Source organism: Sparus aurata, chromosome 13 (genome assembly GCF_900880675.1).
Source record: "Sparus aurata chromosome 13, fSpaAur1.1, whole genome shotgun sequence".
NCBI lineage: Eukaryota > Metazoa > Chordata > Actinopteri > Spariformes > Sparidae > Sparus > Sparus aurata.
This window is the reverse complement of record NC_044199.1, coordinates 30,002,770-30,027,550: the sequence shown is the minus strand read 5'-3', so window position 1 is coordinate 30,027,550 and position 24,781 is coordinate 30,002,770. Positions and strand designations below refer to the sequence as shown.

The following is a 24,781-nucleotide window of genomic DNA, read 5'->3' as shown; positions in this document are numbered from 1 at the left end:
CCTGCGTACCTCTTGCACCACTGACAAAAAGAAATAGTGGTTGAAAAAGCAAAAGGAACTTCACGCTTCATTTGTTTTTCATTCATCAGGAAACGACTTTAGTTCTTTAACCATGAATACACTTTCATTCTCTGTCTCACACACACACGCACACACACAGTAGTCTCTTTAACAGCACACTTGTCAAGTCATTGTCAAGTCAAACTGTTAAAGTTATTATATAATCAAATGCAGTGACTAAAAAGGCCATTTAATGTTGGATGTTCCTGCAAAAACATAACACACACTAACACATTCTCTCTCTCACACACACACACACACAAACACACACAGCCTACAACCCAACACACTCTCAGTCTGTCATGGTGAAGTTATAAAGCTTCAGAAAAAGAAAGAAAAAAAATGATCAAATTCCCTGAAAAACAACTCAGAGCGTAAATGCACACGTGCAGCTCCGGTGTGGACACGTGTATGATCAGCGAGGACGCGTTCAGGTGCAATTTTTAACCACCTTCTCTGACAGAGGTGTACAAACCACGCGGACATTACAACACTCGAGCGGGGCACGAAACACGTCGAAACACCCACACGAGGTTTCATAAGCTGCCAGATTGAGTACAACGTTGTGTTTTCGGATATTTAATGAGTTTACGGTGATTTGAGAGGGCGAGACGACGTCATGCAGGGCCCCGCGCTGCGTTCAGGGTTATCGGAAAAATCTTATATTCCTAATGCTTGTACTTCACTCGTAGGATATATATTTCCATTTGATGATACTTTATATTTAAACTAGTTACCTTTCACATTGATATCAAACAAACAGACAAACGCATAGTTATCATGCATTGTTATGGATGAAACAACACTACTATACTACTACTACTAAAACTGTCATCAACTAGTTACAATATTGAATCACTGTTTACTTCCTTTACTTCGGTAAAGGTTCAGAAAACATCCTCAACCACTTGCACAGGCTTGTGTAATATTAAATGTGAAATACATAAATCAGAAAAAAGACACCAAATATGATGACTGTGTAACCAACCAGCTATTTTGACATCCTGAGTAACAGTCTTTCTGGTCATGTGTTACTGTGATGGGCTGACGGCCATGATATGTAGACCTTTGTGTATTTGATCAGCTATAGAAATGAATCAGCTTCTCAAAGGAGTAAAAAGATAAGGTGTAATCTAATCAAATCACACATTAAAGACGTGATACATTTGATCACAACTTGCAGAGCTTTGGTTATCTGAATATAGAGGACAAAGAGGCATTTAGACAAACATCTTTAGGATGACACTTTGTTATTTAGTCTTTAAGGTGATGGAGTGTTGGGTGGTGTCGGGATGACAGATTTTTGTAGACTAACCCGTAAGTTAGCATCGCCCTGGTTCCCTCCACAGGAAGCTCTGTGGCTGAGTTTATGATACTTAGACGTTTTGTTCAGCAAGTTGATCTTCACAGATGAACACAAATTCTGTGATTTCCGAAGTGTAAATTAATTGTGAATAGTGAAAAGCTGACGCTGGGCTATAAACAGACAAGACTTCAAATTCACCACCACCAAGCACTTGCTACACAATCGCTGTACATGTTTTTTTAATACATTGATCCATCATAAAGTTTCTAAGTTGTAATGAATTTAATGTCTGTGACACCTTCTTTAGCTGCTCGTAGCAACACATAAGCTCTTTATAATTAACTTGTGTGACATTTGATTATGTATTTTCAGCCCTAGAACAATACTTGTAAATATTTCAAGCCTGTGGTAACCACAGACCTTATTTCAGGCATGTAACCAGAAACCCTTTAAAAAAAAACTTCATAGACTTTGAGAGGAGGGAACCAGATGAGCAATGCAAAGATGACTGTTTTCTGGGTATTAGGACTATAAACTACACCACTTTGTTGCAGTTTATATCAAAGCAGTTAGTTTATGACAGAATGGTGCATTAAAACAATTCTGCAACACAAACATTTCTTTGTCTATTTCTCTTTTACCCACTAAATTAAACATTGACTTCTTTATTTCGAACATGTGCATTTTTGAGAAATGGAAATGAAAACAGGCAATGCTAACGACATGTATGAAAAGTTGTGGGAAGAAATGTAAAATGATCTAATCCCACCCCCTCTCCATTAAGCTTTCGGAGTAATTCAGCATTGGCTTCTTTATTTAATTATTATATAAGAATAAATAAATATATAGTTAATAATATATACACATTAACTGAGTACAGAAAAGCACAATCTAGCCTTGATACTTCTTAAGAACTTGAACGCGCCCTCCAAAGTGTTATTTTATGGCTTCCGAAATTGGAAGTGGAGAGGCTTGACGATGAGGAGGCACTTGAACGCAACATCTCGACCTGACCCAAGAAGCGCGCTCCCGGCTGTACGTGGCTACTCCCCCTCTACGGTTTACGTGCGCGCACCCCTGTATCGCGTGGTGGGGATCATCCATATTGCTGCTAGTGGTGGAGTTAAGGTTGTAATCCTGAGAGGCCCTCGGACACGTTTCTTTATTTTTATACATGTTTTAACTCGGCGCTGACTGCTCTGCGTCTTAGACTGAAGCTCTTCTGGTCTAGGAGCGACAGAGGAGCGGCAGACTCCGCGGAACAACTTCACATTTTCTTGAAATTGAAGGCGAATTCGGGCCGGGGGGAGGACTGGTAATCCTGAGGGGGGAAGAAAGACGGCGGTGGGAAATGGCCACTCAGGTGGAGACTCTCCTGCCCGGCAACCCGCTCGCCAAAGCGGAGGAGCACGGTAAAGTCATCCGCGGTGAGCCGGAGGAACAGGAGGGCAGCCGGGGCGACGGGGCCAAGCGGCAGACGGGTGTCGCCGACCAGGGGAGCAGCAGCGGCGGCAGCAGCCCCGGGCAGGGAGGGACCCCCGGTACGGACGAGCGGACCTCCAAAGAGGCGACAGACGGGAGCAAAGGGGGTAGTGACGGCGAGGACAAGCCCAACGAGGAGGGTGTTAAAGGCTGCAACAGAAAGGAGTTTACTGAAGCTCCCCCGCCCAAGGTGAACCCGTGGACTAGGAAAATGAATGCGGTGACCGTGGTCAGCGTGAATGGACAAGCACACCACGGTTCGTACCCTCCCTTGCATGTTGATTTTACTGGCTGTCAAGTGTTGTGTTGGTGTCTGTCCGTCCAGGTGTGCTCGCACAGGTCGGCCGAGCGGCTGTCACCGGCTTCACATATCATTTATTGAGCCATTTCGAGGAGATAAACAAGCTCCATGTCTGTGCTGTGGCCGTGGTCGCCCTCTTGTTGCTCCCTTTTGCAAGCCTGGTTATATTTGGAGTAAACCCCCAATCCTCCTCCTCCTTCTCCTCTTCATCCTGCTTGTGGAGGCTATTCTTGGATTTAGGGTGGCTGATTGCAGAAGGAATCACACCCTTAAAAAAAAAAAAAAAAAAGTTAAAATACGTCCCCATAGCTACTTTAAAATGGACTTTCTTATCTTCACATCCCAGAACAGGAGAGATTAAGCAATATTAACTTCACTTGTGCGTCTATTCGGGGCGGATTTATGAGTTTCAGGTGTTTGAAAAAGGAGGATTTTGTGCAGCCTGACTGTCTTCATGGTGCTGGATTAAGTTTGGGTGTATTTTTCTGGTATTTTAAGGAGCACAGCATCTTGATTTCAGAAGTGTCACCCTTGCATGCTTCAACTGCAAAGCCAGGAGAGGACAGTACTAGTAGTCATGGTGGCTCAGATGTCCTTACGCACAGCCTGCTGCTGCTTCATCATCATCCAGCTCTTCCTCCCTTGTGTGCCACTCAAACATTAGCTGAGACACACACGCACACACACACACTCCCTTGCGCCTGCCAGATATTTAAACCGGTGCTTACTACTGTTTACACGCCTGTTTTTGGTGCATGTTTCTGCGTACAGCCGCCAGATTAACGAGACATCCGCCCATGTCTCGCATTGCATCAATTGGAAGCAAAAACCTGGCCAGGCTGGGTAGCTGCTCACTTAGCCGGCTAACAATAGCACACACACGGACTCTCCCTTTTGGCCTAGCGCGTCGTCGAGCCCTAGCCCTTCCCACTTAGATGTTAGCTTAGCATTCAGCTCGCTACTCTCCCCGTTTTCCCCCTCGTCACACACAGCCCGAAACAGCGTTAAAACTCCCTAATATCGATTCTCGACACCAAAACGCAACCCTCAGTGAAAGGCAGTCGTTTAAAGCTCTTAAAAAAGGAGCAGGTTTGTTATGAGACATCACGTGCTCACTCCACGTGTTCCCCGAGAGAAAGGCATGGGCGCTGCTAGCTAGGTAGCAAGCTAGCGAGCGAGGTAGCCGGCTAGCTGCGTCCGATCACACACCAGAAATGGTTTAATACTGTCTTGAGTGAGGGGTATCTGGATGTTTCGTGGGTTATAAACCTGTTGTCATGCCCTGTGTGTGCTGTCATGGCGAATTCAGCCCCTGCCTGCGTGCCCACCCAGCTAGTCATCATTAGCATGGAAGCTAACAGGCAGGCTGGTGAGAGTCATCATGGCTTCTGCATGATCTCACAGTGGTCCGATTTAAAATATACAACCACTTATGATCTGTCAATTTAAGCACTCAACCCACATTAATCGATTGTGTGGAGTGATTGGTGGTTTTACACATGGAGACAGCTCCCTTCTCTGCTCCATGTCAGAGCAACGTGGTGTCTACCTCACAGCCATGTGTGCTCTTTTTTTTCCCTTCCCCTGGACAGTGACACTGGCTGTGTTTGCAGTCATACAGTTGGGTCATCATATTTCTGACCCACAGCCTGTCAGAGATGTGCTTGTCTTCTTTACTGCCAGCTGGTTTGAAGCATGTGCAACTAATGTAGACTTCCGAGTACAGCCTGTACCCTGAATCTCTGGATGGATGTTCTCCAAAAGCTGTCACATCAGCAAGTAAACTTGGCCGAGGGCCAGAGGTTGAACTGCCCAGGCAGTCGTACCCCTATTTTATGTTGCATTCAGAGACCAAAAGCTGGATTGTCGATTGTGTGTCAAGAGAGGGTGGTTTCTAAACCTCATTGCCCCCTGTGACCCCTTAAATACAAAGCTATTTCTACTTGGAAGTTGTTGACACAGGCTGTGTGTTTGTGACTTGTAATCAGTTGAATCAGATAGTACATTTTGTTTATTTTAATACAGTTGTATGACAGTACAGTTTCCCGTGTGGATTAATACATCTATCTATTCTATCTATTTAAGTCAGGGGTTATTTAAGTCAGGAGTTAAAGCCATACATTATTTTAGAAGGCACAGAAGCAATAGTGTGACTGCATCAAGAGGTGAACTTCTCGATCTTTTAGTGTGATTGTAGCCTTAGATACAGCAATACAAGAAGTTTACCATTTCTGTTTTAAAGTTCTTCACTGAACATGGTCACATTCACAGTTAAGTTCTCCTCAAAGAGCAAAATATTTGTTTACCAACCAAAAACTAAGAAGTTGTCTTTCCAACAATTGGAGGACTTTCTACCTAGTCATGTGTACTTTCAGTGTCCTTGAACACGATCCTGTACTCCCTGTTTTGGAGAACACCAGCTGAAAGGCTGGAAGTGTATTTCCACGGCCCAGGCAGTTTGTTTTAGGATCACACTGGAGGCACGTTATTGTATGTGACTTAAATTTTTGGCAAGAGGAGGGTGGATTCAGAATAAGCAGCACATTTTCACAATCGCCTCAGGCGTGCCACCACTGAGTGGGTTCACTGTTGATTGCTGGGAATATTTTAACTTTTAGCTCGTCACCAGCTCGCTGTTCTTTGTCACTACAGAGTTTGCTGTAGTTCGGGGAATTTGAAAGCTGAACTTTGACCTTTTAAACTTCATTTCCCCAATGAAATTTGTCCTGCAACCAATTCAAACCTGGATTTACAAAAAACATGGCAAATACATGAAATATGCAACATTAATATATATGACATGGGCTAAAACATAAAACATTAAGTCAGATAAGTGTTCATAAAGTCATCACCATTGGAGTTGCAACAAATGGTCATACATTTTGTCGATTGAAAAGAAAACTAATAAGCAGCTATTTTTTTGATCGATTCATTTTTCAAACTGCCACAAATGAGCTGGTTATAGTTTCTTAAATGTAAAGATTTGCTGCTTTTCTTTGTCATTAATTATGGTGAATGAAGGGTTTTGGACTGTTTGTTTGACAAAAAGCTGCAATCTGAATCTTTTGGAGCTCTGGGAAATTTCACAGTTTCTTAAAATCTCATAGACTAAACAAATCTTGAAAATAATTAGCAGACAGTCGTGGGCGGTAGTAGAATCATCATTACCACCCACCACTTGTTTAATGGAAGATTGATATTCAGCTGCCTCGTCATTAGCATTTTAACACTTTGTTTGTATGAGAGGTAAAATACATTTCCACCTAATTAGACCTGATGCTGAATCTCCAAACTGTCCCTACAGAGGTCTGTCATTATCAGAAATTATTTTACCCTGTCAGAAAAAGTCATCAAATTGATTGCTTAGGCTTCGCAGAAAAGGCTCGGTGATGTCTGGCTGTTGGTGATATCAGTGGCAAACGTGTGTGTGGTCGTCTCGTCTCCAGGGTGTGTGGCTGCATTCTTCATACTGTCTCTAAAAACCAAGATTAAGACTCAGTGTGTTAAAGAATGCAGGCTTAACGTTTGAAACCAAAACCAGTGCAGATATGCAGGTTTTTAGAAAATAAAACAGGCAATCGACTCCATTCCAAATGCCAAGAGATGCGTTAACCTTTCAGTTTTTATTCTTCTTTTCTTGTGTGTCACATTTGTCATAATGAATGCGCCAGAAAAGCTAGACCGTAGAAAGCAGCAGATCATATTATTCCTCATTAGACTACATCGAGAGAGATTGAAGGTCTATTTAAAAGTCTTATTCAGTAACATCCTGAATCTGAATGGCACTCACTCACCTCCATCATTCCCCGTTTGTACTCTCATAGATGCCGACCACCTAAATACATCTGAGGTTTTCCCTGTCTTGATCTATGCATTATTACCTGAGAAATGTAACTAAAATGTGGAATATCGCAATGTTAGAAGAAGGTGAGAAAACATTTCTGGATCCACACAAAAAGTCAGTGGGGTCTACCTAACGAGACCCATCCGCCATCCAGGTTTCATTCAGGTTTTCTTTAATCCTGCTGACAAACTGACTGTGTCTGACTACAGAGTCAGTCATCTCGATTCTTCCTAATCGCTGTTGAAGGTTGCACATGCACAGTACCGATCAGGTAATAATGGTGGGAAGCCATTGCTGATATAAAGGTGGTTACTTTTTGAATATCTTTTAATTCGGTCTCTCTTTCAACCTTAATCAAAGACAGATGTACTAACAAAGTATGAAAATTTGTGTGTTCATCTGTGTGTTGTGTTCACTTTGCAGCCAATCAGAGCTGGAGCCGATAAATACTTGTGAATGCTGATTATACACATTCCATTTGGAGACAAAACCAGATGTTGTCGGATGTTATGGGCGTTTTGTCCAGTGTGATAGGTGTACATGCATTGTTTACATGAAGTTCTTTTGGGGGGGTTTTGTCTTCATCACTGTATTCTACGCCCACTGCTACAAGCAATGTTAAAATGGCTGCAGAAATGTGCACCAGCGCGCCTATGTGCTTGTGCAGACTACCAACAAAAACTAGTATCCCTGTGTAGAAGCAATACTCCATAGTGCTACTTATGATCAATAAGCAGATTTCATTCCACATTCATCTTTATGAGGAATGCGGTGAGACGTGTTAGATTCCGGTTGTGAGTCGACCTGCCTTCGTGACAGAACATCTGGAAATAATGACCGTTTATATCCTTGTTTACATGTCTCCATGGCTCAATAATACTAGAAGCAGAACAGGAGGGGCTGCTTGGTGGGGGTAGTGACAGTCAAGTGTTTGATAAGAAGCTGCCCACGACCCTGCCCAGGCTGCCTGTGGCCACACCATGTGATTAAATTTCATCAGGTGGAATCCACTCTGACCACAGCGTTACTGAAGCAGCTGGACTGTGCCGTTAAAGCTGGTCTGCATTCACATTTCTGGCATTTAGCTGAATCACTTTACTATTCGTAATGGGTCATGTGACACTGTCTGTATTGTGTTTACTGGTTCTGTGCAATGTAGTTTGGTGTGTTTGTCCTGAATGTTGGAATTCATTTGACAATGTCCTGTGGTGACATTTTTATTAGAAACAAAATGCCAGTTGGGCAAACACGAACAAATGTAGCACTTAGGCTGGTCATGCGTCAGAGTAGAATTGAATCTGGTTCAAAACAACGTCTCTGTATTTTTAAACGGTTTATAGCCCAGATTTCCCACAGAAGAAGGTTTAGTTCTGTTGAACAGTTTAATCTCTTCTGTGTATTTTGGCCCCTGAGGGAGCTCTTGGTGAATTAGTGATAAAGTTGGCATTGGTGGTGCTTCTTCTAATGGGACACCACAGAACAAGAGTACCAGTGTATTTTTTTTTTTATAAGCAGATCCTTTCTTCTGTTATTTTATTTATTCAGTTTAATGGTGCAATGTCCTGGCTGCAGAGAAAGCAATGCTAACGTCAGTTTACAACTCATTCCCACAGCAGTTTGTGTGGTAGCAAAATTTGATTTACTGCAAACGAGAACATGCTACAGTTGATCAGTTCAGTCCAGTCCAGAACACAAAATTAACTCTTAACTTCCAGCAAAATGCGGCCACTTTGGTTAAGCAGGTTAGCAGCTGTCCTGCTGCGGCACCTGTTACTGCTAAGTTGTGTTTGGACTGAAAATAAGACATCCGGGGTAAAAATGCCAGGGCAACACGGGTGTGTTAGCGCAGGTAATACAGAGATGATGAAACATGAACCAGGAAGTTTTAAAGCTTCTCACATGCCAAGACAAAATGTAAACAGTAGAATGACAAGATGATTTTGGACCGAGTGGCGCTAGAAGTCGAGCCAGGATCAACTTGTTTTGCATGACTTTTTCTTTTGAGTCATCGGAAGTTGAGTCCCGCCGCATCAACACACTGTTGTGTTACAGACTACAATGTGTAATCTGCCATTTAATGTCTTCTTTCTCAGACGTACAGTGAATTCTGCACTGGTTTAAGTAGGGCTGCATGATTGGATCATTGTAGTGTTATTAATAATCAGGCTTCAAAATGAGCTATTAGTTTTGGAACTGATTTAATAATTAGGCTCAATTATGAGTCGTTTGATACTCCTTGATACATTAGTTAATTACAGTTGCAAAAATGTGAATAAGTTCTGCATTGACTTAAATTGAGACCCAAACTCAGCCTGTCCCTGAGTCTGTTATTACTAGAACCCGACCAACACAGAAGAAAACGCTGTTTGTTATCGGCTGACTGTCAGAACCAGCCCAGCCTAACTTATGTGAAGCTGCCAAATTTGTGGCTTAGATCCACACCTATGCAATATTCTTTCTTTAATACATTACTGAGCATTAGCTTTCCCTCTAATCACTATTTACAACATATAGGCTAATACACATGACCTGATTGTTAAGTGAGAGAGAGGGATACGGAGAGGAACATCTTAACGGATTACTTTTCAAAATAAGCAGACTTTAACCTCTCAGGTAGCAGAATTGGCAAAACAATGCTGCACAATCCACAAGTAAATGTTTTCAACACCAAAATAAACTGCCATGTACGGATGTTGCAGATGTTTCGTGGAGCTGCTTCTGGTTTTGTGAATGACCAGCCACTGCCTTCCAGTTTGTTGATGTTTGTATGACTTTACAGTGATGCTTGGTGAGCGAGTGCATGTGGCGTTTCCTTCCCACAGGAGTAGTGTTGTTCTGTAGCCTCGCAGCAGTGTGAGACGTAGCTCCTGTGAGCTGTGCAGAAGAAACACAAACACACCGACCACAGATCTTCATAGTTTGGAGAACATAACCATTTTTAATAACTCGATGTTTTCGCATTTTGCTACATTCAAAATTTTATGCCAGATATAGATATTTGTTGCCGACAACTGAAAAGTAAACGTCTCTGGTATCGACTTATTTAACCTTGGAATGTGTAGAAAGCGACGTGGTTGTTAGCGGGTTAAAGTATAAAACAACTCAGTATTCTGCCTTCATTTTGTGGGGATGTGTTGACAGATGATGTAGGCAATTCTTTTCTAGATATGAACTCATTTCAGAAGTCTACGTTGACAGCCAGTATAAGTACAGCCTCATTCAAAGTCCATTGTCTTTGTCTTTGTGCTGTTGTGAAGAACGCAAGCCGACATGTAACGCTGTCCCGCATGCAAACTTAGGTGTGACTCCTGTGGTCAAGGAGTCGGGACCGACGGCGGTCGACTCTCTGCATTAGCATTTCTTTTAGCACGTGCAGCAGCCTTGATTAACACTTGCAAATGAGGCTCTTTCTCTTGGAAAGTTTGGCGAGAAAAGGGACTGTTGACTGAAACCTTTATACAACATGACTGACCTGTTTCAGAAATTGGTGTGTGAAACGGCTTTTGGTGTGTGTAGGGTCTTCACAATATTATGTTTAACTTTAAGTTTAAAGTGTAATTTGGCAGCATCGGGCATTCCTCATTAATAAGTGGGATAAAAACATGGCTTATAACACACTGTAATGTGCTTAGCAGCAGATTGTAACAATTTGAATTACTTGTAACAACAGTGACTCCTTCTGTGGGCACCACAAGTAGAAGCAGGTCCAAAAAGATGACAATGTAGTGAAATCTTCATCATATAAGAAGTTGTAATCCTTGACAATTTGTACACTTAAAAATAACTATATAGCTGTGCATATATGGGGCATTAAAGTGAAGTGCTACCATGGTTTCCTTCAAAGGTGTGTGTATTTCTGTGACGGCTCTAAATGAAGTTGTGAGGATGAAAGACGGTGAAGTGTGTGATGTTTCAAAGCAACTTGGCATTCCTGCAGCTGGTCTCGCAGGGTTGCTGCATCAAAATTAGCATGGACGCCTCAGTTTTCTCCCACAAGTGTCCCCACTTTGTGAAGCATGTTGTCTTTGTTGTGGCCTTGAAGAGGCAGACCCCCCACCTCCCATCATCAGACACCTCGGGGGTTGTTTGTAGCTGGTCTTTATGAGGTGTCAGGACCCGGCTGAGGTCACGAACCTGGAAGGAGTGCTGACGCGTGGAGGGTTAAAGTGGAGCTACTGTTGCTGTGTTTCTGATTGGGGTTGTTACAGTAGCCCTTTTTACACAGCGACGCCGCATCATCTCCGGAGCGGTGGTTTGCCAATTCTCTACCGATGGTGATTCACACAGAGCGAAGCATCTCCGCCTTAAAGACGACCCGCGGGAGGACAGGCAGGAGGACGGATGCTTCTCCACATAGCTGTGGTATTTTTTCCTCATATAAGTTGCCAAAGACAGTTACTATGTTACTTTTGTTTGGTCATGTAACGTTGCTTTGTGGGAAATTTCTCTTTTATTAATTTGAGTGAGGGACCTGTGTAGTTATCAGACTATACGATTGACACCCCCCCGCTCTGTGCCGCGGGCTTGTCCGTTCACACTGGTTCGGTCCACCAATATTGCGGCCCTGATGCTACCTCCAGAGGCCGATCTGTACCAGAGCGAAATTTCACCCCTCGCCGCATCTGAAACTTTCGCACAGAGGAGGAGGCGGAGAATTGGTGCAGGATCCCTGCATGCAAACAGCAGTGTGAATGGGGCTACTGCTGATGTGAGCTCAGCTGATTGCAAGTTAAAGCTCCTGTTTGTAAGATGGTAAACCTGACGCTTTGGGTTTCCCAACTCGTCAGATACTGACGCTTTCAGATGGTGGCCGACCCGACCTACAATCCTAAAGCGTCGGTATCTGACGAGTTGGGAAACTCAAAGCGTCAGTTTTACCATCTTACAAACAGTAGCTTTAAGGTGAAAGATGATGTCGTTGTTGTACCAACATCTAACCTGTCTTTATTAGTCATACATCTTAACTTCTAGTGGAGATCCCAACGTGTTCAAAGGTACCAAATATGGAGCTGTCTTTCAGGGCCACAGCACATTAAAGGGAAAATCCACCAAGTTTTCACATTTAAAGTGTGTCTACAGGTCTTGTGGAGACCACTGAACACACAAAATTGGTGGAGTTCCCTTTTTTTGTTAACCAATTAGTATACAACAAATGTATTGCTTCAAAACACCTAAGCTATTTATGTAACTGAAACTGATCTTTTCAAACATTTTGTTCCAACGCTAACATAACAATGTGCTGACGTCACATACGTAAGCTCCTTTTTTTCATGATGTCTGGTATCTTGTAGTTGACAACAGACATGCATCCAAATATGACGACTGAAGTTTGAGGGAATTACTCCAAAAATAATCCATAAAAAATAGTTGCCGGTTTTAAATAATGTGTTTATTTTAAGCATATTGCTTAAATTGAGAACACGAGCAAGATGAAATTGAAAAATGTGAAAGAATGAAAGATGACGAGCAATTTTCCAATCTTATCGAGAAACTAAGTGTAATGAACCTGGTTTTCTGTTGCCGTGTAAATTAAACGATCATACAAACCACTAACTGATCTGTAATATTTTGTTTATTTTCCATTCTATTTTGGAATCAGTTTGTTTCGAGCCAAAGTTTTTGCTACAAAGTTTTTCTCAACAAACATGTCTGCAGGTTTTCAGCACATCTTGAGCAGCATTAGAACCAAAGACTTGGATATCACAAATGATAGACTTAACGATTACTCAAATAGACACATTTATGGATAATGAAAAATAATTCTCAATTACAGCCAGAGATATTATGTAATCATTATGAAAATGTAACTAAATCATGATGAATGTATGGATAAGGGTCACCGGTCAAAAACTAAAGCACATGTCATGCTCGACTTGAACTTGTACACTCACAGAAATGGTAAACTAGGTAGCAGCCTGGTGTCTATTGTACCCAGTCGACTCCACCTCTACTGTCGCCCAACTCGAGCTTCTTTATCGGTCTCAGACGTGTGTCTGGACTCAATGATAGCGGCACATCCCTCCTGTGGAGGCTCGGCAGTGCAGTCACAGCTCAGGGTGTGGACTGTTTACATCAGGCTTGTGTGTCGAGTTAGTGGGGTGTGTAAAATAAAAAAATAAAAAATAAAAATTCAAGTTTGACATGGATCTCTAATCCAAAAGTCATGAGTCTAGTGGGAGTTTGTCTTGCACTTCAAACGTTTTAAAGTTAATGTGTCACTGAGCAGGTTGGACCATGAGGGAGAAACACACGTTACCAATTATAGTCTGATAAATGTCGACTACTACTACTAGAAATAAAATATTCTGGCCTTGTGTTTGTTTAATGACACACTAAATTAAGTAGTTAAAAAGTCTGTCAATCAGAAATAAAGTATCTGCAGCTTGTGTTCTCTCAAAGAGGCTCCAGGATGCAGCTATTTTGGTAGCACATGCCAATGTTAACCTGGTTAACATTAGTTGTACTGGTGCTCCTACAATTAAAGTTTATTTTTTAAACAATTCTGGTTATTTTCATTTCTTGTTATAAAGGAAAACATCTTTTTACCCCTTGTATGCCTGTTAACAGTTAGGTTCTGAATGTGTTAAGATTTGGTGCACCTATTGTGGAAAGATTGGCCTGTAGCCCTGTTAAAGAGAATATTTAAAAATGAAGTGAGTTTAGGGTTGTAGGGGGCCTAAGAAAACATGCCACATGAAGCTGAGGAAGCCATACAGGACAAATACATAAACATGGTCCTTTATGCTTGCGAGTTGCATTCACTCCAAACCATCCGTTCCTGCGGTGATGTTTTTAATTTGTGTGACCACCAAAAAGCTGCAGGGTCGACTCTGACCCTTTCTATCAAGGATGTAGGTGTAGTTCGCCGTCATTGCACCTAGCTGTTGGAAACATGACCACTCTCCGCAGTGGTTGTGGTCCTGTGTTGTAGCTCCTCACTCAAAGCTGTCGAGAGGAAGTTGCTGTGTTCAGCTCTAAGTGCTTTAGATGGTAACTGAATCTGTTCTGGAGTTCAGTTTCACTCCTGCGCTCCTGTTTGCACTCTTGGATCAACTTTAACTTTCCCCCAGAAAGGCTATAATTGTGAATAATCTACAGAAAAGTCATGTTTCGTAGCAGATCTTTGTTAGCGCCACTCTTATTCAGTAACAGTGGGTCTACCAAAGAAGATACAGGAATATTCGGCTCTATTATGTTGGTGTAAACAGCAAGGTAAACAGATGTTTTCCTCCCTTTGCTGTCCTGTGGATAAACATTGCACAATACTGGCATGGCTCAAAGGATCGCAGTAGCTTACTGCTTTGCTCCTCCTCGAATTAAACATGTTTTAGAAATGTATATCCTGAGAAATTTGCCTTTTCAAGCTGTATATGTCAGTTATGGTAAGCAGTTTGATGTTAAAGGCTCAAAATTTTAGACAGTTGTCGTGATGTTTTAGCTTCAAGCGGAAAAGAAGCAGCTGTTAAGTTGAAACTTTCACTGGAGCTGGAATGTATTTAAAACAACCTGCAGAAAAATATCACTGGAATATGTTGGATTAATCCAGGAATTTGGATGAGAAGCTGTCAAGTTTGAGGTCAGTGGGGGTGATCTCGGGTGAGATCTGTCACCCTAGATCACCTTGTCGCTGGACCGGGACTTAACATGCGTGTCTTTCCTTCTGGCCCTCTGCTGTCTAAGCTTTTGACTCCATTAGAGATGATGTCACCACTGATCATGTGACGCCGGGGAGAGTCTTTGACGTGTGTGTGTGTTGCAGGCCGGCCATCTCCCAGCGTACACTCTGACCGTCGTTTCCTCCATATTTGGTTCTTGCAGACAGGCTTCCCTCGTCTGTCGTCACTCTGCTCCTGCTCAGCTGTGAATGTACGATCATCTGACTGCCCGCAGCATGTAGACAAAACTGGAAGCTTCACACTGATTAAACAATACTTTAGTTTTAGAGCCTGAGGCATTAACATAAGTTGATTATCACACCTTCTCATCCAGTTTTCTGTTTCCCTGTAATGAGCCCTTGCAAAATCTTAGTTGTCTCCACTGCTTTTTGGGGAAATGTGCGTCTCAAATTGAATGTCTTGCATGCGTGTCTCCTTTTTAGACATTTAATAGACTAATCCAAATCTGTCTTAAGATTCCAAAGTGTGTTTATGGTAAGTGTTTACTCCATTAGACCCTGGCTCTCAACCATTCAAATCATTCACTTTCAATATGACCTCAAAACGATGATACAATACATGTGGGAGCAGGAAAAAAAACCCGCTCACCATAGCCAACAAAAAATCCCAGCATCTGTCTGAGGACTGGGCCGGTTTCCCAACACTACCACTGTGTTTATCTAAGACTGCAGAGCCGACGTGGCACAAGGTTTATTTATAGGCTCCGACAGCGATACCCTGTGGGCTTTAAGGCAGGTATTGTCACTGGTGTGTGCTGCTGTAGCACCTGTGGGAATTTGTCTTCGGACTCCACCTGAGTGTTTTGTGAGATACAGGGATGGGGGATGGACTGTGACTCTGCAGGGCAGTGAAATTGGAGATACTACATGGGGGGAGAAAAAGAAGAAATTTAATGTAGAACTGCTGTTTTAATCTTACTCAAGAGGAAGCAGCAAATCATAATGAGCATGCAAAATGATCATGTGTAGCGTACAAAAGAGGCTTGATGAGACGGGGGAGAGGTAATGGTTAATGTGAAGTGGCGGGGGCTGGTTGTGGCTAATGTTAATGGTAGCCTCTGGCAGTCAGGCGTGCACAGCAGGATTCAACTACTGGCTCTTGAGTGCTGTGAAAAAAGACATGGTGAATGAACACAGGAGATGGTGAAATGAGAGTGAATTGTAAGAAGAGGGTAGGAGCTGACAGAGGAGAGGGTGATGATGGACTGAGGGGTAAGATGGCTCGCTGTATACTAATGTGTGTTGATTGGGTGAAAAGCAGTTTATAGGTTGAATGCATTGTTTTCTCTCAGCTAAAGCTCCTCTAAGACATTCATATCCCTCTGTAAACCTGATGTCTGAGGGAGCTTGAGTCTGAATTTCTGTAGTTCAAGACTGCAAACGACCACACTAATCATCAGATTTGCAGTCTGTCCACCTGTAAAAAGAAATTGACAACTAGTTTTTAAGCTGTTGCAAAGACGGTGTCAACAACATGGCTACAGCTAGCAGCCTGGCCTGGCTCCAAAAAATCCTGATCTCAGTGTCATGAAAAGCTAGTTAGGTTGGCAGGTTTTGTTATTGTTCTGGTAGAAAGAATGCCACTTTTGAACAGCCTGAAGTCCCGGTGGTACTTGTGAACACAATATGGACGAGGAACCAGACTTTCACACAACACTGGTCCTCTCCATCGAGTGAATGCACGACCGTTCGCTCTCATTTTTCCTCAATTTCTCTCACTCTGTCTTCACTTCCTTTTTTTTTTTTTTTTTTTGCAGTGTAGAGTTTCGACAATTATTCCAGTTGTTCCGAAATGTATTCATAACCAATCTATTTGCATATGGTGTTGTTTTCTTAAAGCCAGTCTACTGTGCAAGCAGTTATTACTTCAGAATGTTCAGTTGAAGCAAAAATAGTTGTTTATTGCCTGTTTTTAGTTGTCCTCTTTTTCTAGCTATCTTTTTCGTCGTCTTCTTCTTCTTTTCTTTTTCTTTTTCTTTTTCTTCTCCTTGTGTTATATTCTTTTTCGTCTTTTGTGTCATCGTCTTCTTCGTGTCATTGTCTTCCAGTCTTCCTCGTCTTTGTTTATTGGCGGAGGACAAACCAACAAATCAGTGAAAGAAATTTGTCTTCATGTCGTCTCTGTTTAATTTCCATTTAATCAGCCAATGCTGATTATATACATTTCTCAATATCGGGCCAATATGTATGGTGCATCTCTAGATTCAAGCTTCTCTACACAGCTAAGTCACAGACGTGTGGAGACGAAGTCCCTTTAAAATCTACGGAGGGATCTCCTGTCGGTGGTGACAGAATGCAGTTTTTTTGGGGGGGCTGGGTGAGATCAGTGGGTCAGAGGGGGACGGTGAGAAACCATCATAGTCAACAGAAAGTTACAGCTATGTGGACTCAGTGGGTGCTGCCTTTTTGGAGTGTTGTATGCTGCGGTTGTGTCGGAGTCGTGTCTGTTTGTTTTGTTTAAGTCAAAACTGCACTGGAATATTACCTTTACAGGTCAAACAAGATAGTCACATTTGTTAGTTATTGGCAAACTTCAGCATGTGTGGGGGGAGGTTATGTATATATTTGTCTTTGTTTGAAAGCTGCTCTGAAATGGAGACCTTTTACTTCAGTGTTCAGGAAGTGAGAATCGTTTTTGTCTCGTAGTTGTGACTTTGTCTTGCAGTTCGTTGAGGTGAAACTATTATTAAATGTTTTGTTTCTGGTTAATGTTCTGGATGGATATATGATACTGCTGTTTTGTTGAGCCTTAAAAATGTCATCTGGTGTTCAGTTACAGAAATGACAAACAAGTACTGTGTTTTTTGTAACACCATCCCTTCCTTGATTCAGGCTCCTGTTCTTGTTTGCTGATGAAACTTTGTGATGAGTTTTGGGCACCTGCTTTGATCAAACTTGATCAAAATCATCTTTTTTTGTTTCAATGATATTTAACCGTGTGTCTCTGTAACACACATGCTCACACACCTGACATGTCCTTGAGTTTTAGAGAATATAACACTCTTATCAGTCTCTTGTACAGTTGAGCACATAATGCTTTGATAACACTTGACAAGCCTTCACTTTTACCTGTTGAGTTGACTGTTCTCAAGGTGCTTTCACACTTATACCACTGATGGCAAATTTTTTTTGGTGCCATCCAAAACTTTTGACAATGGAAACGCAAATAACCATCCTAATGTGTAACAAACTGAACTGGACTGCTTGGTGGAAATGCAGATTATGTCGCAGGACTCACATCTGGAGCTGGATTGCTGTGGTTTAAATACACGCAGAGTATCTTCAGGCTAGGGTATTAAATGTGAAATGGAGATCTCTAATGGAAGCACTAAAGATTAGACAGGTTAAGGGTTATTGGCAACAGCAAATCAAATGTTGAGCATTTAGAAGCCTATAGAAGCAAACTTCTAGAAGAGTGTCTCGTCTGAATGCGCTGCTGACTGTGTGACAGCCTGAGGAGCTGCAGCTAATGCTGTAGTCTGGCAGATGTCATGGCTCTGGGAGACTGTCCTCTGACCTTATCTTATCATCTGATATCATCTGATAAACACTGAACATTGGCTGCATGCCCCGAGTGGAGGAATCGTAGGGCATGGCTCAGCTGATCAGCAGAATGTGACGGAGCTCAACAAACCGGCTGTTTGTCCACTGATTACAGCGGTTGAAGAGTCTGATGGACTTTGAGAAAACAGAAATCAATTGAGTTTGATTCATGGTTGGTGGTGTTCTGCGTTTGTTCCTCAGAAGTGGTTTCAAAGGATATAAAGCCATCGACTGTATGAACCACCACGGCTTTAACTAGTTTACTGTGAAAAATGATTACATGGTGTGTATAATGTCAGGGTCACCCCAGCTGGAGTGCATCATTTTCCCACACAATTGAGAGAAGCTGATTCTTACCCAAAAAAACCCTCTTATAACACTTAGAGCTGTACAATATATCATTTTCAGCATCCACATTGAAATGTGTGCCTGCGCAATAGGACATGCAATTACCAGTAGCGCATATTAAATCAGGGCTTTTTTTGTGTTTTTGCTTCAATCAAGCTGAATGTTAAAATTACAGGACTTGATGAAAATAAACAAAGTTAGCACTCAGTAGTCTTTCTGCCACTGTGTAGTGGTAACCATGGTGACTGCTGCCTTCTGTGACACTGCATGCATTGAATGAAAGAAATTAATGTTTTTTATATCTTATCGCAAAACATATTGCAGAAAAAACAAAACATTGTCAGTTTTAATATCCTGCAGCCTTAGTAACACTTAAAAGTAACCACCATTGATAAATGGAAAAATGTAGTTAATTAAATGTAATCAGTATTTCACTGTTAACAATGACATGCTTTACAAGTATTAATGAAGAAGTTGTCATGTTGCAAGTTGATGTTGATGAAAAAGTTGCGAGATATTTAATCATGCATTTCATCGCTTAACAATAAGTTAACTGTTAAAACTTTAACTTAAGTTTAATTAACTATTAATTTACCATGTATTAATTAGTGATACTTAAGCACATTTGATTCATTAATTTAACTGGCACGATTGGAATAGGTGCCCATGATTATACGCTGCCTTGCATAATCAATAAATCCAGGAGTGTGAGAGGGCTGTGTATGCCCGAAATGACACAAAATGGGCCACAAAAAAGTCAGTAAAGTGTCGTGGTCTGTGGTGTTCTCACATGTGCTGCAAACACGCTGCGATGCGATGGCATATGTACAAGAGGTAACTATGCTGAGGCCTGGTTGCAGCATGGTACAGAGCAAGTGTGCCCTTAGAGAGCCTTAGAGAGTCCTGTGTCATCATGACGGGGCAGAAAGACTGCAGAGTAGCTTTCCGGTCATTAGGTATCCCATTTCCTGTGATTTGTATTCAAAACCTGTTTCACAGGATATCATCACAGACATTTCAAAGAGCAATTGGGTGCATTTTAATTCCTTGCTCCAATAAACTGGAGGTCACAATATAAACCTGACATACAGTGTGAGTGTTTGTGAAACATGCTCTGTCATGCACTGTAAGCAGCAGTGTGCTGTTCATTTTTTGACCTTTCACACTACTGTTGGTCACACTTTTTTGTTTTTTTCAAACTAAGCAGATAAGAGGGGATAAATACTTGAGGAATTCTTTCGAGTTCCCTGACTTAATTTAGCACAAAGTTCTCTCTATGTCAGGCTGCTGAGGGGAGACCAGGAGGCTTTGTTGCTCTGTGAAATATGTGTTTAATGGCCCAGATGTGACTGCGTGTTCATACTAATGTTGTTGTTGCAAAAGCTCAGTCAGCTTCTGGCTGTGATGCTTGGTGAGTCAAGAAGTTGAAAATTGTTTGTTTGTTGAGACCTGGTCACACCAGAAAGTGACTTCAAAGTATTTAGTTCTAGGAGCCTCGATAAGCTAACTGACAACCTTTGGCTGACATTTGGTGCAAGGTTGGAACTTGGGCTCATAAACAAAGTTTTTTAGAACACTAATGCAAATTTTTGGCAACCTACTGCATTTATGTTGATAAAGAATGGTGGCATATCTGATGATTTTCTGGGAAATTAAAGCAGTAGCCTAACAGTTTCATGGTTTATCTTAATCCAGCTGGTAAAATAGTCACATGAACAAGTGCCACTAGAAATGCACCTCTACTCTGGTTGTGGTCGAAGGTCAAGGCCAGCTAACGCTCAAGGGTTACTGTTTGTAAAATCCAGTCATTGTAATTTTTCTTTTTTGGCTGAATGGTAGGTTCACGTGGAGCCATCAGCCTTGATTAGAATAAGCCGCAGGTTGTTGAAGCAACATTATGTTTTCTGAGTGTGAGATCTTGAGTTTAACCACAGGAAACGGCACCAAGTTATAAGAAGCTTTGATTTACCAATAAAATGACGACAGGTTAAGAAGTTAAGCCTCCAGCTTCGCAAAGCAAATGTTTCAGTTTTGATTTAGTTCACACCACCTTCTGATAAAACAATTGTTGAGATCCAATTAGATAAAACCAAGAGAGCTGCGTCTGCAAAGAGATTAAAATATATTTATGCAAAATTGTGGAATCCCCAGATCTGAAATTCTGGATCTTTCAACAAAAGACACTCCAGACACACATCCTTTAAAATGAATGAGATGCTGACAGTGTGGATTATTGTAATTTATAAAGAAAATCCAAGAGGAAGCCAACTGCACTCATTTCTCAGTTGTTTTGGGAGAAAATCTGCAAAATGTGAGGGCAGGATACCTTACAACTGTCACTTTCTATCCTTGAACCTTTGAACTCTCTGTGTCTACTTCATTTGAGCATAATCTGAGGAATTGTGAGTGAAAATTCACTTAATTTGATGTTATGATTCTTGACAGCTTCTGTTGAAAATCCCTGGCAGAGAAATGACTGTGAAAGTGTTGAGCAAACGAAATGAAGCAAAGGTCAAAACTGCAATGTCAGGAAGCTCCAGCTAATTCTCTGTTAATCCATTTCTCAACACCATGACGCAAAGTTAAAATAAACATTTCAAGTTCAAAGTTCAGAGGCCACGTAAGGTGATGTTTCCCATTTCTGAGATGCCACTGAAGATGTATTGACATGGCAGACGCAAGATTCGGCTTTGCAGCGTTTGGTTTGAAGAAGTGGGTCAGAGTTGGAGCCTCTTCTAAATTTAAAAGGGATGGCAAGAGACTACATTAGCTGCTACTAGCTTAACTCAGTCTCTGACCTGAACAGTCAGGAGCTGAGATTCATTGTTTGTAGTGTCGTCACCAGATTTTGACAAGGAGGAAGAATGTGTGGAATTAAATCAACGACATCCCTGCTTCTGTTGCATTAATTGAAGAAGCTGTTCATCCTGAGCGCGACATTGTTGTTTGATTCCAGCTTTATAAATGTGAATGTTTTCTGGCTTCTTCACTCGTGATAATTTTGGGTTGTGATCGACATTTTCTGACATTTTAAAGATCAAACAACTCAATTTGAGTTGAAAGAGAAATAACTAAAATTGTCAACAGAATGTGAAGAACTAACGATTTATGTCATGATGTCTACGTAATAGAATAAATCTACAGAAGCATACTAACATGTCCGAACTCACCTGGTCCCCGAGCTCCCAGTCTGTACCGCTAGCTGCATGGCTACCTGACCTAACCAGCTAACGGCAGCTACAGGTAGCAGTTACTCTGGTGAATGAAACATAATGGAATGTTTGATGTCCTCAGAACAGGCAAATATCAATATATTCAACTTGAGTCAAAACAAAAATTCCGCAACATTCATTCAGACGAGAGAATATAATATATATGCCGGGTTAGGATCTTTTTTCTCTTTATACTCAAAATAGAAAGACAACAATCCAAACAACGAGATTCAAGAGAAACCCGGGCTGATGATCAGAAACATTAAACCCTGCAGCTCTCTGTGTATGCAGATCTTCAGGAGACTGTTTTGTGTCGTGTTAAGCTGCGATTGGTTACTCTGTGTACGTACATTTCCATGTAGTGACTAACTGCTACCTTGGGAGCCTTATTTTCTTCTGTACAGTGCTTCTTTCTGCCTAACCAGCCTCTCAGTGTGGTTATACAGTCATGCTCTCTGCAAACGTGACATCCAGTTTTCACCCAAAGGATTGTATGTAAGAAACGTACAGTATAAATGCTCTTTCATTGATCCACCTCACTGGGCCCCCTGCACTCTTTCACTGGACTTCTCAACAGGAATGAAGAACGAAGGCAGCAATTTCTTTTGGCCAGAAAAGTTAAAGACTAACTTCTTCTTTACTTCTTGTGTTGCTGAATTGACTTTTTTTTACTTGTGTTGTTAATATTCTGCTGGGTTTTAATTCAGAGATTCAATCTTTACTAACTTTCTCCCAGTTTTTTAGTCTCAAGAATGGGAAGAACTGTTGTATCCCAGCATGAGATGAGTTGCTTTTCCTTGTCTTATCATAAACTCAGTATCTGACTTTTAGTCATGCAGAACAAGACATCTGACGACGTCACGTCAGACTGTGAGAAATTAAATTTGGATCTCTGGATGGCGATATGTGCTTCGGGTTTTTGTATTGAAACTGTATATATATATTTTTTTTACATTTTTTCAGCTGCATCTGTAATGCAACCCTGGTTCTCTGCAGCTCTCAGTGCTGTTAGTGATGCAGCCTGCCAAAGGATTTTATTCCCCTCTCTCCTTTTTCTTTCTGGCCTCGTCCCTGGATATGTTCGTCCTTAAGAAGCTTACTGAGATTTGCTCTCTGGTGTAAACGGCTCTGAGGAGTCCCTGTGAGCTGCTTTCACTCCCTCGTAATCGGACTGTGGTGATACTTCAGGCAGAGACAACAGGAGGCTCTGACTTCAGATCTGGTCTGTTGGTTTGTTTCTATTAAGATTCATGACCAGGTACGACTAGTGTAGATCAGTTAACCAACTGTATCAAACCCTTGACATTAATGCCTGTTTCCATTGGGGGAATTATGTTGTCTAGAATATTTTTCAGAAGTCGGTAAATGATGATCAGTCATCTGTTGCCTAAAATCTAAACAGTGTTATGTACTGGACTTCTGTGGAACTGAACCAGTTCCAAAGCCGTATTAAAGAATCAATAAGAGCTTACTGGAGAAACAAATGCAGATGTACCTAAAGTCAGGTTAGGTGAGGTTGAGTTTTTATGAGTTTTATTAATTGTCTACTTTTTGACGATTGTCTGTGCATGTTTGGAGAATATGTCTGGATTTTAGGGCAGTTTCCCTGTTTTTATCTTGGTGTTAGATATGTTAAATAATTTTATCGCTGATTGTGACACTAAGTTGATCATATTGGTTTCCTGGTTTATTTTGACTTGCCTGACCCTGACACGATGGCTGAAGACATGGCTTGCACGTTCTATCACCCACAAAAGCAAATTAAATCAAAGGTTTAAACTAAAAAACTAAAAGATGACAGGGATACGAGGTTACCACCATTTAAATATCCGGTATTTGTGTAGGAAGACCTCATGATAGTAAAAGTAATATAGTTAACAAAATGCAAAGTTAAAGTCACAGATGGTTAATCAACGGCCAACTGTTTTCTAAATTGTTTTCCTTCAAGGAAATGGATGAAGCGTTTCCTGTTTCCGTGATGTTTTCTTCCTCTTTTATAAAATTTTGATTTGAACATATTTGAGTTTTGCGTGTGGATTAAACAAAGCAGATTTTAAGATGTCACTTTGGCCTCTTGTGAATCTGTGACAGTGTTTTATCTTTAATTGTTTTACAGTAGTGGTAGGCGGGTGTAAATGTTGGTATTTGTTCCGCGTCCATCCCTGTTAGTTTTGGCGAGTTTTATATTAGTTATTTGATCATGATTGAAAAGCTTCTTCTATGCACTGGGTCTTATTTTTTATCTTATCGAGCTGTGGTGGAAATGTTTTTACTCTGGTTCTCCACCACTCCTGACTGAATGGAGAGGAAACGCTGCGTGTTGTGCTTCTCGGACATTTTATAGACAAAAAGATTCATAGATTACTTTTAATCATTCTTGAATTGACTTACAGGAGCAAGTGCCTGCGTGAATGATTTTTTTTCATCAACCAGACTTTCCTTCCTCTTGCTGACTATAACTTTCACTGAAGTGTTTCTGTGGTCTATTAACAGTTTCTCCCTTTCACCTCTGACAATCTTATGGTTTATCTGTTGAAATGAGCAGCCATTGTTGTCCATCCTCCTGGATACAGTAATGACGGGGCAGAGAAATAATTGTGTGCGAATGTTGTAGCTTATCTGAAAATGATGATGCAAGTGAAGCAAAGGAGAGTTGAAGTTAAAGCCAAAATAAAGGCAGATCATTAATCAAGAGCCTACCTGCACAGGTAGATAAGACAAGTAATGGGAAAAGATAATGAAAACGAATGAATTAAACTGAGACAAGCAAGTCAGCGCACGAGGGCTGAACTGAGACAGAAGATCTTGTGCTTCTTTTGTCTGTTCAGCTGATTATTATCACAATCATCCCACCAAACTCCAGCTAATTCAGATGGAAACCTGTTGTCTTTCCTTATTTTAAAGACAGTATATGTCTATAGAGGGATACAAAGATAGAACAATTTCAAAGGGTGTCCCGTCCTTCGTGTGTTTATTTTCAGACGAGTAGGTAATATCTTCCTTTCCTATA

At 41.4% G+C, this 24,781-nt stretch overlaps 1 protein-coding gene across 3 annotated transcripts in view; it reads left to right on the top strand.

Annotated features, from left to right (window-relative positions):
- Positions 1-2,420: 2,420 nt before the first annotated feature.
- Positions 2,421-24,781, top strand: part of larp1 (La ribonucleoprotein 1, translational regulator) — a 53,699-nt gene continuing 31,338 nt past the window's right edge. For 2 of the 3 annotated variants that reach the window (XM_030438114.1, XM_030438112.1), the window contains exon 1: positions 2,422-3,105. In XM_030438114.1, coding sequence (XP_030293974.1) covers positions 2,718-3,105 — 388 coding nt within the window. In that variant the 5' untranslated portion in view covers positions 2,422-2,717. Of the gene's footprint in view, positions 3,106-24,781 lie in introns of all 3 variants that reach the window. The other variant, XM_030438113.1, reaches the window with a different exon arrangement.